The sequence below is a fragment of the Heliangelus exortis genome, chromosome 18 (genome assembly GCF_036169615.1).
Source record: "Heliangelus exortis chromosome 18, bHelExo1.hap1, whole genome shotgun sequence".
In the NCBI taxonomy this organism is placed as follows: domain Eukaryota; kingdom Metazoa; phylum Chordata; class Aves; order Apodiformes; family Trochilidae; genus Heliangelus; species Heliangelus exortis.
Genome location: NC_092439.1, coordinates 11,650,856 through 11,667,454, shown reverse-complemented (window position 1 = coordinate 11,667,454; position 16,599 = coordinate 11,650,856). Strand labels below are relative to the sequence as shown.

At 46.3% G+C, this 16,599-nt stretch overlaps 2 protein-coding genes and 1 long non-coding RNA gene across 4 annotated transcripts in view; 1 reads left to right on the top strand and 2 right to left on the bottom strand.

The window, feature by feature from the left end:
- Positions 1–3,267: 3,267 nt before the first annotated feature.
- Positions 3,268–6,987, bottom strand: MYOD1 (myogenic differentiation 1). The gene is made up of 3 exons (XM_071761923.1): positions 6,226–6,987; positions 4,697–4,775; positions 3,268–4,131 (listed from the first exon to the last, which is right to left on the bottom strand). Exons 1-3 carry the CDS (start codon positions 6,784–6,786, stop codon positions 3,875–3,877), a joined length of 897 nt encoding a protein of 298 aa, XP_071618024.1. The 5' UTR covers positions 6,787–6,987; the 3' UTR covers positions 3,268–3,874.
- A 4,540-nt stretch (positions 6,988–11,527) lies between these two features.
- On the bottom strand, positions 11,528–15,043 carry LOC139804833 (ferritin light chain-like). Of its 2 annotated transcripts, none has more exons than XM_071762503.1 (3): positions 14,676–15,043; positions 13,421–13,567; positions 11,528–12,893 (listed from the first exon to the last, which is right to left on the bottom strand). In XM_071762503.1, exons 1-3 carry the CDS (start codon positions 14,856–14,858, stop codon positions 12,390–12,392), a joined length of 834 nt encoding a protein of 277 aa, XP_071618604.1. In that variant the 5' UTR covers positions 14,859–15,043; the 3' UTR covers positions 11,528–12,389. The 2 variants fall into 2 exon arrangements, with proteins under 2 accessions (XP_071618604.1, XP_071618605.1); XM_071762504.1 differs by having other exon boundaries at positions 14,331–14,817.
- The window catches only part of LOC139804834 (uncharacterized), a 45,188-nt gene continuing 40,355 nt past the window's right edge, over positions 11,767–16,599 (top strand). The window contains exons 1-2 of the long non-coding RNA XR_011729552.1: positions 11,767–11,900; positions 14,308–14,397. This is a non-coding gene — a long non-coding RNA (uncharacterized lncRNA). The remainder of the gene's footprint in view (positions 11,901–14,307; positions 14,398–16,599) is intronic.

Below are 16,599 nucleotides of genomic sequence, written 5' to 3'. Positions count from 1 at the left end.
ATGATCCTAATTCCTGCTGGGACCTGTGTGGGAGAGGACTGTCTGGAAGCTCTTCTGTATTACACTAGGGACCATTCTCACCCTCTTTAGCCCTGAAACCTCCAATATTGAAAGGAGAGCCATTGTTTTCCACTTAATGACATCTGCAGTCGTGCAACAAACTCTCTGAGCAGGGAACATCCTGCATAGATCAAGGAGAGAAAGCCATGACTGTTCAACAGATTTACTGGAAAACAAGTGATTTTGAAAGGCTGAGGGATGGTGAGCTGAGAAGCAGTAGTAAGTAGTGCTTAATGAGGTACTCAGCTCTGCCTCCTGAGATGATTTCCAGGACTTGTGAGTCTATTTTCTTCATCCCACACTCACTCACACGTGCTGAATGGAGATTGTGTTGCCAAAGGTTTGCACACTGTGTGAAGGCTGCTTCACCTATTGTTAGGAAAGCCAAGATTGCTGCATGCAAGTTATGCAAAATGACCTTCACACCATCTTCTACTATCACAGGCTCTCTCAGCTATGCATTTGGAAATGCTGTAGATTTTCAGCATTGATATGGGAATAGTTTCTGATTTGTCTTCTCAAGACCAGGCAAGCTGTAATGCCTGTGGTGTGGTTGTGCCAGGGGGTTCAGCGTATCTGGAGGGGTTGTGATAGAAATGGGTCAGTGATTCTATGGATATTGAACTGGACCCTGTGTGCTATATACTGATGGCTTCAGCCTTTTGTTCTGTGGCCCATGCTGCAGTGTCTCTGTAGACCAGATCAGACTGCAGATTTTCTTGAAGGCTCAGCCCTAAATACACCTTCAGGAGACAAATATAAGAACTAGAGTTTGTAGTTTGTTTGTTGCATCAGTCCTGAATTATGTTCCCTGCCACTGCTGGAAGTAAACCAAAGTTCTGAATCCAGACATTTCCATCTTGAAAATATGTGCTCATAGACTGGGACAGACTTCTGTCAGTATCACACTGTCCTCTTCATACACAAGGAAGTATCTTCAGGCATTTGTTTTAAATCTCTTCCTTTGGAAATAGGAAGAAATTGGACAGGGAATATATTTTCCTTCTGTAAGCTAAAAAATAAATACAGTTGTTACCTTAATGTGTATTTATCAGCACTGACACCCTTTGGCCTTACTCTAGTGAACTTTTCTCACTCACATCAATGGGGAAAAGATGGGCTCTGTGCAGGAAATCTGTGAATGTTTTTTTCTTCTGCATCCATCTATCCTTCTATTTTTGGATGTGCTAAATGCTTGTTCTCTGTTGTAACATTAACATCAGTATGTGGAAACTCGGGTTGCTAAAATAAATCCATGAAATGCAATATACATGACTTCACATGGAACTGCATGTACATTGTTGAGCACAAGTGCCCCATGTCCACTGTGCTGTGCCAGCTTCACAGCCAGGTATAACTTATTGTGTCTTGGAGAAATGGGGTGCTGCAGTGAGCATGGACTGCATGCTGCCAGTGTGTGTACAGTCTCTGTAGTGCCTAAGCTGGTAAAATATTTTTGGTGCTCTTTACATGACAGTAAAATTAATACTTTTACCAGCTTCAGGGTGTGGGGATGGCAAAGTCTATGCTATTTCACAAAAATGTATTTTGATCTTTTGAATTGTGGGCCTGGTCAAGTGTCAGTAAAAATGTTACTGTGGGTGTGTGAGGCATAGGTTGGTGAGGCTCTGTCTCTTTTTACTTGTTTTAAATTAGTGGTAATAGGCTTCACACTAACCTGGGGCGTTTTTCTGACTTTGGTAGGGACCCTCCTGATTCATGCTAATGTGAATTAGCACAGTCTCAAGTTAATTTAGTGTTTATTTTTAATGGGAAAGCAAAAGGGGTAAGTTGAACTCTTATGGACTGGACTGTTCTCTGTCCACAGTGAGATCAATGAGACTCAAAGTTGGACTTTGATGAAGATGTTGAGGAGCCAGTTCTGCCTTCAAGTCCCCTCTGATCTGTGGGAGCCTGGCCTGCTCCCCAGAGTGGTTCTGTGCCTCAAAGCCCCTTTAGCATCCACTGTGGTCACAAGAGCATGGGTGAGGAAGGAATCCCCACAGCTGCTACCTTCCCTGCCTTTGGATAAGACAGCAAGCTTGGAGCACACCTCTGCCCCAGGAGGAAGGAGAAGCAAGTTTGTTGCTCTGCTTGACACAAGGTCACTCACTACTCCTGTCCTCTCCATGGAGCATTCATCTCCAAGACCCTGTGACTGAAGGAGTGGGAAGCATTCCCATGGAATTAGCTGTTCCCTCTTTTTCCTGCTTAAGAGGTAAGAGCTGCACAAATCTCCTCTCTGTCACCTAGAAGAGAATACAATGACTGATCTGTCATAGTTTTAAGAGCTGATATCTGGGTTGGTTTTAAGGATTGTGGGGAAGTTTTGTAAATTTTAAAATTTATTTTTACTCTGATGCTTTAACAAAGTCTACAAATCACAGAGTTAGGACAAGAAATGGGATGTTTCACATTGGCTGTAGCTGCTGGTTATTCTTGTTTAAAAGCACAGAAATGCCCTGATGGTTACTTACCAATGACAACCTGCTCAGGGCTTAACATTTTTGAGTTTCATGGCAAGCTTACAAGGTTACACATATATACTGAATGAAGCATAGCCCAATAGTTATTTTTAGAGAGGCTCTAAACAAGAAGTAAATCCCTGGAGTGGTGCTGCCAGAGATGTGTAAAGTTCAAATCCAAATTAACACTGCCTATCTTTGGCATAAATTCCAACCTGAACTTGAGGAAAACTGTGATGTATACCTTGAATTTTATAACAAAAAAAAATCCTTTGTGTTAGTTTCTTATACCTGAAAATTTATTAACATGGTACCAACACTTGAAAATTAGAACTTGAATGAAAAAAACTGAATATTCCTTCAAGAATGTAGTACCTGGTCTTGTGATATGACTTCAGGTTTTGGTAGCTGCAGTGGAATCTGGGGAGTCTAATTTATTGTGATTCTTAGTTCTGACCCATCTTTGTAAGATCAAGTCCTATAATTATAAACTTTGGGGGGGAGGAAGAGAAATACACTTATCTACCTTAGAGATCTCCCTAATGGTGACCTGTGTTGTGCTAGACTTGATTTAGACCCCTTTTCAGCAACATAATTGTACAAAATAATTGATTCATGTTCTTGGTTTCTTTGCTGAATCAGAGCCTGTATCTTCTTCCTGCCAAGGCAGTGAGCTTGATACCACTCCTAAATGCACTGGTAATTCTAGAAGCCCTAATGAAAGTCAAGATAATGCCACAGATTTTATAAATAAGGGTCTTTATTTAGATACTGTTGAAAACATTCTTGGCAACCACGTAGTATAAATATATAAAGTTAAAGTTTGACACAACAAACCAAGCAATATTAAATATTTTTTCCCATTTTGTTTTTGATTTTTTCCTTTTTTCTTTTTTTTCTCCTTTTTCTTTTTTACCCCCCTTTTTTTGCAAAGCAACTCTTATTTACAATTATACAAAAAAGTTTATAAAAAATGGTCCGCAACCTTATTTTGGCCAGAACAGGAGTAACAAGAAAGATCTGTCATGTCACTGCTGTTGTAGATTTCTATTTTCCTCTGCACTCAAGAGCCAGGTTCATATTCCCCAAAGCCCAGATTAAATATTGGCCATTTCATGGTATACAATTTTAACTCTAGGCGTATTAAATAACTTCAGTTTAACAACCAATAAATAACTAGGTGTAATTTGAAGTAATACAGGTTTGAAAAGTTATATATTTGAAGGAATTTTGAGTGATATTTTAAAACTGGAACAAGTCTTGAGAAGTCTTTTCAGTCTTAGAAGGCAGATCTTGGAGTGTGGCTGAAAGGATCAATTTTTTTAAGTGCATTCCAGCTGGACTTGCCTTTATAGTACTTGGTAGATAGGGTTGCTGCTGCTACTGCTGTTATCCTGGGGAAGTGGGGTGCAGCTGGTGGGAGAAGGGATTTGGGCTCCACTATCATTCAGGCTTGCTCCTTCTGGGGGAGAACAGGGACTCCCTTCAGCAACAGTTTCCACTGGAGGCAGTGCAGCACATGGGGAGTTATCTGTGGAAATCCTCTCTACGATGCTGGAGAGGCAATCGAGGCTGGAAACAACAGAACTCTTCCCATGCTTTGGATCTAAAAAGCAGACAAAAAGCTGATCAGTTTATCAACATCAGTAGAATGTAGTTCTTTCATAAAACTGCAGTAAGTGGCAAGCAGTACGTATCTGAGAGCATGTAAAGATCCAGAGGAAATGAGTATTGGTGAAGGATGCCAGTTATCAGAAAAGAGATTGCAATTTGCAAAATGGAAGAGAGACCCAACCAAATTGTGCTGCTTTTGGTGGATCCAGGGCTTCACTTCAGTGCACAGAAAGGGAAGGCAAGATTTGAAATCAATCTGCAGTTGGGATCAACAAGAGAGGAGTATTCATGCAAAGCACAGTAAAACACTGAAAATTAGTTGCAGGGAGAAATAAATTCTTACCCACACGATATATTTGCAAAATAGGAAATGCAGCTATAACATATCCCCTTGTTTGCAAATATATCTAGAGGAAACCCAGTGCTTCTATTACCATGAATAGCTTGCTGGCCAAAAAGGCAGATTCTTCTTTCAGGCAAGCTGGAGTCAGCTAAACAACTGGGAATGGAGAAGCCATGGATAGGCTTGCTGGCTCCAGCAGTCAGGGCACACTCACCGTTTGGTGACTCTGTATAGTAGCTGCTGTCATAGCTGTTTCTTCTACGAGAGCTGCAGGGAGGGCCACTGTACTCCATCTGCAAAGGAGAGCAATCTGAGTGAGGTCTGTGGTTGGGGACAGCATTTACTGAAATCCCAGTAAATTCCATCTTATGGATTGGTCCCTAGTGTGTGGTGTCATTCCAGTCCTGGCTGAAATACCATCAAGTTGTGGTTTCTTTGAACGAGGCAGAACTTAGCTAGAAGGGGATTCATCCCAGAATGTTTTATGTGGCACAGCTGTTCCAAAGAAAAAAAATATCATTTTTAGCTTTACAAAGGAGATGAGGATTGTCTTCCCATCAGATACTGCCCTACACGTATCTTCAGTTTACAGTGGGGACACTAGAGGGGAATGAGTCTTTTCACCATTTAATTTTTGAATGTTTTTCCAAACATGATTTCCTTCTTAAGAGCCTCTGTCCTGCCTTTGTCCCTTTCTATTTCCTACAGTTTTTCTTCCCATTTCCATTTTGCCCAGGAAAAGCTCCAAAACATGGACCAGTATATTTTTTTCCAGTACCTTAATCCACAATGAAATTACTCTTTTTGACAAAAAAGGCTGTCTTTTGAGGAGGACTCATTTCTGTAAAATGTCTCTCCAATCTGCAAACTATCTCATATTCACAGATATTCAACTCTGTAGTGAATATCTCCACCAGAGCACAGAAAAAAATCTGATATTAAAGTGCTGCCAAGATCCTGTCCCAGACAACTGTCCTGTGTGCCAGTCACCATGTCACACCATGTCCCACCACCCCCAAGTCAGACCAGAGCTCAAGGCTATAGTCCCAGTGAAAAGATGGGGTGATGAGACATCCTCTCTGCCATCCACCCTTCTTCTCCCCTTCCCATATCATACAAACAGGATTGAAAGATCTCCTTCCTACTGCCAGTGTACGTCTGTGGAGAGTATGAAGGAGAGGAGAAAAACCTTTTTCTTAAAGGACAAGAAAAATAACTCCTGTTGCTTAGACCCTCATTCTGTTACCATGAGGAATGGCAGAAAACAAAACCCAGACTCTTGCCCTGTAACTACCATGACCTGGGGACGGGGACCTTCCTTTCTGCTGTCCTTAGGCAGAATTCAAAGGCAATGATACAGCAGAAGATGGAAACATCCCCAGGAGCTATGGGAGCACAGGCAGGGCTCAGCCCCCACCATGCCCCCAGGCACCCATTCCAGGCCTCTTCCCAAAGTGCTCTTCCAGCAGCTCTGCCCTAGCTCCCCTGGGGAACACTGAGGGACCTGTCTGACTTAACATCCCAGGGGGAAAAAGCGTGTAAAGAATTTTTCCTTCTATTCCAGAGATCCTGACATGCGGGGACCCCACTCGAGGCTTGAGAAAGGACTCTGTCTTCTGCCTGGAGAGGTACGGAAGGCAGCTACTACGGGAAAGGTAGGAAGAGGTGTCTTGCCCTGCACAGTTTTGGACTGACAGTGTCTGAGGTGCCTCGGTGGCAGGGTGTCCTCCCTGGGGCACTCACCATGCCATCGGAGCAGTTGGAGCGGGGGCTGGAGGCATCCGATTCCCCGCTGTAGTGCTCCAGCACTGGGTAGTAGGCATCCTCCTGCTCCCGCAGCAGGGCCTGCAGGCTCTCGATGTAGCGGATGGCGTTGCGCAGGATCTCCACCTTGGGCAGGCGCTGGTTGGGGTTGGTGGAGGTGCAGCGCTTGAGGGTCTCGAAGGCCTCGTTGACCTTGCTGAGCCGCCGCCGCTCCCTCATGGTGGCGGCCTTACGGCGGTCGGCGTTGGTGGTCTTCCTCTTGCAAGCCTTGCAGGCCCACAGCAGGCAGCGCCCAGCCTGGTGGTGCCCGCTGGGTGCTCGGACGTGCTCTTCCTCGTGCGGGTGCCCGTGGTGGTGCCCGTGGTGGTGCGGGTGCTCCTCAGGCTTCAGCAGGCCCCCCACGTGCACCAGACGGGGGTCCAGGTCCTCAAAGAAGTGCATGTCCGAGGTGTTGAAACAGGGGTCATCGTAGAAGTCATCGGCGGTCGTGAAGGAGCAGAGGGAGCCCTCCGTCATCTCCATGGGGCCCAGTAAGTCCATGGGGGCAGCGGGGCCAGAGGGGGTCACTGACGGGATCAGAAGAGAGGGGGCTTCGTTCGGGCTGTTCAGCGGCAGCCACCGGCCGGGCGGGTGCACGGAGCAGAGGTCCTCGCACCCTCTCCCGGGAGAAGCCCCCAGCGCTGGCTGCTCCTGCCGCCGACCCCCTTGCCAGCCGCGCCGCTCCCGGAGCGCCACTCCGGGCCGTATTTATGGCGGAGCCCCCCGGCGCGGCGGGTCGGGATGGGGCGGGGCGGGGGTGGCCGGAGCAGGGAGCGGGGGGGGAGGGCGGCGGGCGCCGTCGGGGCGCTCGGGCTGTTGCCGACCTCACGCCAGCCGGTGCCGGCGCTCCGCTGCGCCGTTATCTTTTGCACTGCCCCCGCTTTGGTTCTTTGGTTTGGTTTTTTTTTTTTTTTTTTTTTTTTTTTTTGGTTCGCTGTAAGCAGCCCGCCCTGCTCAGCCAGCCAGGGAACGAAGGCTCCCCACTGCCCGAAGGTGCCGACGGCCCCTTGCCCCCGGACACAGCAGTGCTCTCCCGCCTCTCCCGGCGGTGCCAGGGGTTTTTGCAGCGCGTTTCCCTGCGCGGCCCGGCCGGTGGTCGGGGGCGGTGCGCGCTTCCCCCCCCCCCCTACCCCGGGCAAGGCAAGGCAAGGCACGGCAGCGGCTCCGCTTGTTTCTCCCAGGGAAGAAACCCCCGCCCCGGGGCAAGTTTCCGCGCCTCCCGCGACTGTGGGAGCTCTGCGGCCACAGGGTAACTGCGCTGGCGGCGTGCGTGAGGGCGGGCGGTGCGGGAGGCACCTGAGGGCGGCGGGGCCGGGACCGGAGACAGCGCGGGGGCAGCGGATGCGCGGGGAGAGGCGGCGGGCAAGGGGGCCGTGTGGCCGCCAGGGGGCGCTGTACGTGAGGGGGAACCGCGGCCTCGGCGGGAACGGAGCTGCCTCAGATCTGGGCCGGTACCGGGGTCAGGTACCGGGGGGGGGGGGGGGGGTTACCGGGGGATATCAGGGGCAGGTCCCGGGGGCAGGACCCTCCCAGGAGGGCGAGGGGCCACCGGGTTTTGAGGCAGGGAGGCGAGGGAGGGAGCGGACCGCTCCAGGAGAGCCGTGGCAATGTCTGTAGCAAAGGCCCTCGGCTCTCCTCTGGGGAAGGAGATTTCCCCTCAGAAAAAGCGGATGCGCTCCAGGGCCCGTTGCTGCACTGCGTTAGCCTTTTTCTCAGGACTCGGGGTGTCCCTGCTCACATCCAACCCCGGTGCGGTTCAGGGATTTGTAGCAGGATGGAAAACGTTCAGCAAGACTCGAGCGCAGGCACAGAAACAGTTTGACCTCTGAGCAAAAAGTTGTGTGGGAGGGTGAGGTCTGGAGCTGGCAAGAACCGAGCAGGTTGCAGCCACACCGGTCACAGAAGTATTTGTTACTCCAATCGCACAATTCAGGGATGGTTTAATGATGCTGTGCTGGAGAAGAGCTGAGGCCTGAGTTACAGCGATGTAGCTGCAGCGAAAGGCTCTTTCCACACGAGTTACAATGTATAAACTTGTATTTCTGTTTCCTCTCCCAACTCGGGTCTCTGTTTACCTTCTGAAGTCTTTCGGAAGATTGACTTCCCCTTAAGAAGCAGCATTTTGCTACAAGTGTAATTGCAGCCGTAAGAACAGGTAGCTAGCAGTGGCAGAGTTTGGATCTTGAAGAAATCGTATGGGTTTTGATAACATCTCAAGGGTGCTGGAGTTTTTACTGTGTTTTTGTAATATCATTTGAGATGAGAAACGTGTTGGGGTGTTCTGGGTTTTTTTTGGTTTTGTTTTTTTGTTTTTTTTTTCTGGTATGGAAACACGTCAGCAATTCATCTGTGTGATTTCATTGACTTAATGATTAAAATACTTATGTGTGTTTTTAATGTACCATCAGCTAAAATTAATCTCCATTCTGCAGTTATAAATGTTGGTGACATTTCAACTCATTCAAACTCAAAGACAAAGCTCTGTTTTCAATGGGGCTGACAAATGTGGAATGTGGAAGCAAATGTGACAATGTGGAAAAGTAAAACACATCCATCAATGACCTGGGCCCCTATCCCTGTGCCTACAACTTCTCAGAATTTGGTGTGGCTTTTGCTGTTACATGATTTGATTTTTGCAAGAATTCCCAATTTGCAGCTCTCATTTTCTACTATTTAAATTACTTCAAGTACAGAGGTCAGAACTGTTAGTCACGTTCTGTCATTATCTCTAAAAGATGACATTTCTATTTAAAAAAAAAAGTATGTTTTAGACTATGTACGGTTTTGTTCTTTTACTGTATCCAATGCTGAAGAGTGGCATATGCCAAGGAGATCAGCTGCTGACCATCCTTATACACTTAGAAGTTATTTTCCAGCTGTTTCTGAGAGCCAGAGTAGCAAACTTGTGGAAACACTTCACTGTTATCACAGAGATCCTTTGATCCAGAAGGAATGAACAGATATATTTTTTAAAAATTCTTCATTGAACAATTAAAAAAGTAAAAATAATTTGCATTTGAAATAGTTCTAGGTATACAATAATGCATAAGTATGAATGAGAAACAGCTTTATGCTGTAAAACCTGACCATATAAATACAGGTATCAAGGCTTGGTGCTAGCTGAGTGACCCACTCATTACAAGGTCTCTCCAGAGCTCTGGTTTCCTTTGTGGAAAAGGTACTTTTACCTAATACTTAGCCAGTGTATTCTGCCACTGTGTTTTTCTAGGTTAACCCAGGATAAGGCACTCTGGGGCTTGTGCACATAGTGATTACCCTGGGCAAAGTGTTAACAAATGCTGGGACTCGGACAAGCAATACAAAGAGGCTGCCAAAAATTGCTCATGAACACATTTAAAGTGCATGAATTCACCTAAGTGAAAAAGTCAGGAGGTGGCCGTGACCAGATGGTGAATTCTGCTCAGAGCAATCTTCCAGTGAAAGTGTCCTTGAGGACTCCTTCCCTCCTGCTGCCACCAGAACTAACTTTCACTTTTCAGTATTATTCCCAAAGATGGGTTTGTCCAGAAGTTGCCTTGGATGGTGGAGCCTGAAAAAACATCCCACCAACAAAAAATCATGTAGTGTTCTTCTCAACTTGGTGTAGCTTTAGTGGAGAGGATTAGGGACAGTATGATTAGAGACTTAAAGTGAATTTTTTACTCTGACAACAGGCAGCAGCAAGATCCCAAGGTAGTGCCTATGGCAAGCATTTAGAGGGATGGTATTGGTAATTCCTGTTTGGAACCTCTGTGGCTCCAAGTCATAGTTTCACTGAAGGTTAAGTCCAGAGCTTCCCATTTGGATGCTGTATTTAGGGTACTGGCACTGCTATTGCTGTTCTGAGCTGCCCCAGGCTGTATATTTGGATGGTTTGGGCATTGCTTTGGAAGTACAGAGTGTGTGGATGAACAAACATTCAGCAGAGAGAGACTTTGTAAAGTTTCTCTAAGTGTTGTTGCTCTTAAACCCATTCCACATTCATCCCTCACCTCCTTTCTTTCAGGGTGTGATTAAAAAGGAAGTTGGGAAGGTAAAGGTAGATTGTACTTCCTGTGCTGAGAAGAATGGACGGACTCATCCTATACACAATAGAAAGGTACTGTTAAAAAGTCTGAGGTCACATTTACAAGTGTGTGTGCCCTCTCAGCAGAAGCAGCTTGTGGTTTCATCTATAATAACTGACTCATTTGGCTTTTTGTTTTCATAGGATAGGGCCAGGGGGCCCAGAATGTGTTCTGGAAAATAGAGAAAGACCTAAAATCTGAGAAAGTGTGGATACATTTGGCCTACAAAGATGAATATGAGAAGAGTTTCTGAGAAACAGATGTGGCAGCCTTTCAGGGAAAAAGAAAAGGCAAGTAACTGGCTTTGAAAAATTTAAATTTTGGGCTCTTTGTTAAGTTAGAATTCATTTAAGGTAAGACAGTCTTAAGTGCTGGAAACCATGGAGAGGGCTATACCTATATTTCAGAAGTTCACCAACTTTTAAAGAAAAGACTTGTAAAAGTAGACCAAGCATTACCAGTAGTATTTTACATGGTTTTATATGGCACTAGTTAATAATTCAATGAGTAGCTTTGCTCTGTTCATAGTTGGTGAGGTATATTTTAATACTGAGAGAGATGGATTCCATTGCTCTTACTCATGTTGAGTTGCAGTCAGTGGAACTAATTGTTGAATAAGGTATGCTCAGCATGAGGATGGGTGATGGAATGTAGCCCAGATGGAAATATCTTTTAAACTACTGCTCTATCAGAGAGCAGCCATCTCTACACAGGCAAATGTAGCATGTTGTTAGAAGTGCTTGTGCCATTCCAGTGGTACACTGCAGTATTTCTACTGATTAATACAGGGCTTGGTTTAAAGTCACCACCACCATCACTCCTTGCCAAGCTGAATCATGTTTAGAGAAACACTGGGGAAGCATCAGCACTGTAATTGTCTGTCCTGTGTTACAACATCAACAGAAAGTAGGTGGGCTAACACAGTTTTGTGGAAATGGCCACTGAGCTGCAGCCCTGTATAAAGGCATTTACTGAAAGTGTTTCAGTGTGCAGTGTTCTTATTTTACTGCAGCTTTCTGGAATTTGTTTTCATTCTGTGGTCTACTTTTCCATTTTCTGCAACTTTTTAGTAGCAAAGTACTGGTGTAGCTTTGCAAACATATGCAATTCACCTTGTAGAAGAATACTAGCATGCCCATGTAGTAAATTGAGGAATACAGTGATGCAGAGTGCCCTTTTTAACATTGAGCTGAATTTATTTTCAAGCATAATAGGAGTATCACTTACAATATTACATAAAAGTGTAAGCTAAGCTTTTAATGAAGCAAACCCCAAATGCATTTAAAAATGTTGTATACAATGACCAAAAAACCAGCTGCAGGCAGCTGATCTGGGCAGTTACTCTTGTCAGGTGACCTTGGTGGCCAAGCACACAGAAAGAGAGGCACTACTGCAGGAGATGAATGGAAGGAATTTGGACACCTTTGAACTTTGACCAAGCTGGCTAAAGTAAAGGGCCTTAAATCTGGTGGTGCCCCAATTCCCATTGCTGAGGAAATGCTTGCATCCTTCATCCTGAAGAAGTACACCACTAGAAATAGCTGTGTGGTAAGTAAATTTATTTTACTTAAATTGCTACTATGACAGAAATAAGAAAATTTCATTTTAAAATAAGTCTTTTTAAAAAGTTCATTATGTTAGTTTATCTGTTAGTAATGTATAATATCTGTTAAGAATATAAAATATCTAATAATATAAAACTAAACCTTTGGATTTTCTGCCACATAAAAAAAGTTTTCTTGTACTAAAGTTGCATTTTGTTTGTTTTTAAGAAAAGTTATCTATCTGTTAAATATAATTTCCACTGACTACAATTTAAGACAAAAAAGGCTTAAATGCTAGGAAGCACTGCATAGGTAAAAGTGTGACAATGTCTGCAACATTAGTCTGCAACATGTCTGGAGCTAACTATGAGTCTTGCTGCACTTAAAACAACATAACTGTATGGACTAGATTTGGAGCTATTACTCAACAGAGGATGTGGGGAAAAGGTGTAAATCAGGACAGAACACCCTGCCTCCTGCAGCAGCCACAGCGTTACAGTCCCTCCCTGTCTTGCTTCCCCTTTGCTCCTGTCCCGTGGTTACAGTGTGGCAGCGTGGCCATGCAGTGGATGGTTGCATAGATTGGCCCCACGCCATTTCTGTGCTGGGAGGGTTCTCTCTGGGGTCTCTTCATCCTCTCTGCAGCTCCTGCACACTGCTGGGGAGGTGGGCAGGGGCTGCAGTGCTGCCTCCACTCGGGCTCTGTGCCTGTTCTGAACTCCTCCTGCAGCCGGTCCATGAAGTAATCCCCGAGGCTGTTTCTGCCATCCTGGGAGCAGTCGAGCCTGCGAGCATTGGTCAGCAGATCTCCCATCAGTTTAATCTTCTGCATTTGGGGCCCGATGAATTGTTTCTTGATGGTGCTTGCACTGTGAGGATCTGCATTTTCAATACTCAGGGCATAAAGCTCTTCAAAATAGCGGCTCATCGTTTTCCACTGAGCCATTGCTAATTCCAGGGCTTTCATCAGACCGACTGCATGCTCACAGTTTGGTTTCTAAAGAGAGAATGACATTTGTTTAGAAGAACACCTTGTATTGCTGTATTCATTGATGGTTTCCTGCAACTTCTCTAGTTCATATTCTATCTTGAGCTGTGCTACAACATATCAACTACTGCCCCAGGTTGGATGTTTCTCCCACCTTTCTTAGGTGCTAATGGCTTCTAGGGCTCCTATAATGTGAAGGAGACAAGCAGGTTGCTTAAATATATTTTAAGATTAGTCTCATAATCCATGACAACACACTGGAAGCAGTAGTCTTCAGCTGAGTGAAAGAAAAGGGGACCATTGTTCATAATCTTTTGGGATAGAGAGCAACTACATAGAGTCAGGACTGTGTGTCTGACAGTTTCTGAACATCACAATCAAGAACAAACCCATGTACACTAATATGACAGGGAAGTATATTTGGAAATCTAATAGTGGATGAATGCAGAGACTTGAAGTACCAATAATCTGATGCAAGAAGTTAAGAGTAATTACTGCCATTGCAACTGCTGGAAAGTTTATTGCCTACTACATACCTGGATGGTTTTAGAACAGTAATGGCCTCCTCGTTCTTGCTGATACTTCATCAGAGCCTCTGCAGCTTTTCTCTCTTCCAGAGCTTGATGTAAGAAGAACTTTGAAACATTTGGTAGAGCCACATGTGATTGGTCAAAATATTCACCCTAAGCACACAAAAAACAAGGGATAAGATTTGCTGGACCAAATCACTTGCATCAGAATATGTCTTTATCAGAACTCAGGAGACCCTTCCCATGGAAGCTGGTCTACTGGCACAATCACTTTGAAGAGCTTCATTCAAATTTCTGCAATAAATTAGGTAGTAACAGTCTTAAATGAAAAACCTCTCTACTTCTACCAGAAGTCCTGTCCTTTAATATTTATCCATAGCCAGTTTATAATTGAGCTTTTCTCCATCTCACCCAGCTACCTATCACTAATACTACTTTAATCCACATGTTTAACAGTGAAGGTTTTACTACATACTTGAATTTTTATTTGATACTTAACACCAACCTCAATCAAGGGATCCTGGGCTTATATTGAATATAATTTATTTTGTTTCTCAGTGGATGGTTACTATTATCAGAAGGGACCTCATTGATAATTTTGGGTTTTTTACTTTAATGGCTTTGTTAAAATACGCGTTGCATTAATGTTTGATGTGTAGCCAGAAACAATTTTGGCATGCATGTAACATGCTATCAGGGGTAACTTTTTAATCCATGTCCAGCTTTCTCGCTTGTAGAGCTGCAAGCTCAGCCTGAATGGCAATGTTCACAAACTGTTACATCACCAGTTAACCACACGTGGCTATTTTACAAACAAAGTTTTGGGGAAAATAACACCCACAAGCTATACCCCAAAGCTTTACCGGCCCCTGTTCCTGTCCCTCTTTCCACAGGCGTAACCCTGGATGGGAGTTACCCGAAGTACCGGAGTGCCGGGTTCATCCATCACCGCCGGTCCCAGCGCTGCCAGCGGCCGCCCCGGGGTAAGCGCGCAGGCAGCGGCGCGGAGCCCGGCGGGTCAGGTCCGGTTGCAAAGCGAGCCCCTAAATCCCGCTGGGTCAAGTGGCAGGGCAGGCCCCGCTCCTTCAAACCCTCCTGAACCCCCGGCAGCGTCGACGGGACCTGCCCCGGACCCCGGCCATGCCCCTACCCCTCCTCCCGGTACGGGGCGGCTGTCCGGGCCGGTCGAGGAGCGATCCCTGCTGCGCCCTCGGCCGCCTCCCGGAGCCTTCCTCCTCCCGGCCCCGTCCCGCTGTCTTACCAGCGCCTGCAGGCAGTAGGCGAGCTCCAGCAGGGCGCCGGTGACGCCGCAGAGCCCTTCCTCCACGGCGGGCGGGAAGCTCTGGCGGACGCGGCTGCCGGGGAGCTGGCGGTGTGCGGGGCAGGCGGGCAGCGTGACGCGGGGCCGCTTGGAGCGCGGCTCGGCCATGGCGGGGGCCGCCATCGAGGCCACCGACCCGCTCCCCCGCGGCTCCTGATATATCCCGGGCACCTGGGCCGCACCTTGCCGCGCACGGCGGCTCCGGGCCGCCCCTTCCCCGCCTCCCTCTCTTCCCACGCCGGCTGGGAGTGCGTGGGGCCGCCCGCCCTCGCCGCCGGCAACACCACGGGGCGGGAGGGGGGGCGGCCGGGCGGCGCCGCCATTTCATGCGTGTCCGTGGGTAGGAAGCTCGGGCGCTCCCTGCGCCCGGCGAGGTTCGTCCCCCTGCGCCATCTCGGCCGCAGCCCGGGCGGCGCAGTCTGCATTTCCCGGGTTATTCCCATGCGGAGGGCAGCCGCGGGGTGCCCCTCACTCAGCAGGTGCCGGCCCGGGTTCCTCGGCCCTCGCCCCGGTGCATCTCCCCCTCTGCCGGGGCCGAGCTGTGACTCGGCATTTCCACAGCCTGCGTGCCGGGCGGTAGCCAGGGATGCCCACACTGAAATGAGCGCTGGGAGAAAGTGCAGCGTGGCAGACCCGAGGCCGGAGCAGCTGATGGGAGCTTGAGCTTGCAGTCAGATGGGGTGGTGGAGAGAGCAATCTGAGTAAAAAGTCCAGGGAGCTTGACAGTGTATCTGTATATGTCTTGGCTACAGGGTAAATGATTATTCTTAATATTAATATTATTATTAATATTAATATTATTTATTTAGCCCTAAAAATGTGTTGAACCATCCCTTTCTAGGCAGATTCAACCACCTGCGGTATTTTAGTAACTAATAATCCACAGTTTCTATGGTGATTTCAAAGTACAGGTTTCTGAGTTTTTCAACTGCTTTACCATATGGATGGAGCTCTGCATGTTATTGCTTGAGCATTTATTTACCTTGGATGTGCTCAAGGCAGTGGAGTGGAAGTATTCACAACACCTTTCTAATTAGAGGATTTTCTGTTCAGTGACTCTGTTTGGTAAGATTAATTTTATGTGCCATCCTGATTTTTCTAGCAGGCCACACTAGTCCTCCACAAATCCAGGATGTTAACAGCAGCAGTGTTATTCTGTTGCACATTTTAATTGTTATTGGAAGTGACTACCCAGGGCAGAATGCACATCGAATGTGAATAGTTATGGAAAGATCTGAGAAGATTTCTGATGAGAAACTTACATCTAGTTCAGTGCTTCTCTCTGATGCTATTCAGCCCTCTTTACTGTAAATGTCCATTTTTTCCCTTCTGATTCTTCATTCTATAGCTAAGTTAAACTAGAAGTTTCAGCAAATAAAATGTAAAAGTGTGCCAAGTTCCCATTAAAAAAAACACACAAGTTGGGCAGAGCAAGATTCAGCCTAGTCAGCAGCATGATACTTGTCCCTTCAGTCTCTGGTTCTATAAATACAGTTAGGCTGTAAGTGCACTGGTAGTTTCAAGTTGTACTGGTTGATACTACCTGTTTGATTATTTTTTTTAAGGAGGCTATTCTTAGGGGTAAGCTTAGGGGTAAGTTAGAATGAACTGCCCTCTGAAATGTTGCAATTTTTATTTCAAGCCACATAAAAAAAGACTCATCCTTTCAGTCTGTGCACAGCAAATCCAGTCACTTATTGCAGGTTGAAGCCACTGTGTCTCAGCATTGGAGCAAATTTAAGGTGATTCTGTGGAATTTCTGAAAACATGTGCTGCACCCCAGACAACAAGTTGTGTAAGGGAGTTGTGCAATCTCAAACTGCCTGAACTCTGCAATAATTTCTATTAATCTGACTTTCTGTTC

Bases quoted from the DNA above. Each gene is read 5' to 3' on its own strand.
- LOC139804833 (XM_071762503.1), bottom strand. From the start codon at position 14,858: ATGGCGGCCCCCGCCATGGCCGAGCCGCGCTCCAAGCGGCCCCGCGTC. The intron at 13,568-14,675 runs GTAAGACAGCGG...TTGTGTGCTTAG, and splicing joins CCTACTGCCTGCAGGCGCTG to GGTGAATATTTTGACCAATC. The intron at 12,894-13,420 runs GTATGTAGTAGG...TTCTCTCTTTAG, and splicing joins ACTGTTCTAAAACCATCCAG to AAACCAAACTGTGAGCATGC.
- MYOD1 (XM_071761923.1), bottom strand. From the start codon at position 6,786: ATGGACTTACTGGGCCCCATGGAGATGACGGAGGGCTCCCTCTGCTCC. The intron at 4,776-6,225 runs GTGAGTGCCCCA...TCTCCTTTGCAG, and splicing joins CCAACTGCTCCGATGGCATG to ATGGAGTACAGTGGCCCTCC. The intron at 4,132-4,696 runs GTGAGTGTGCCC...TCTGCTTTTTAG, and splicing joins CTATACAGAGTCACCAAACG to ATCCAAAGCATGGGAAGAGT.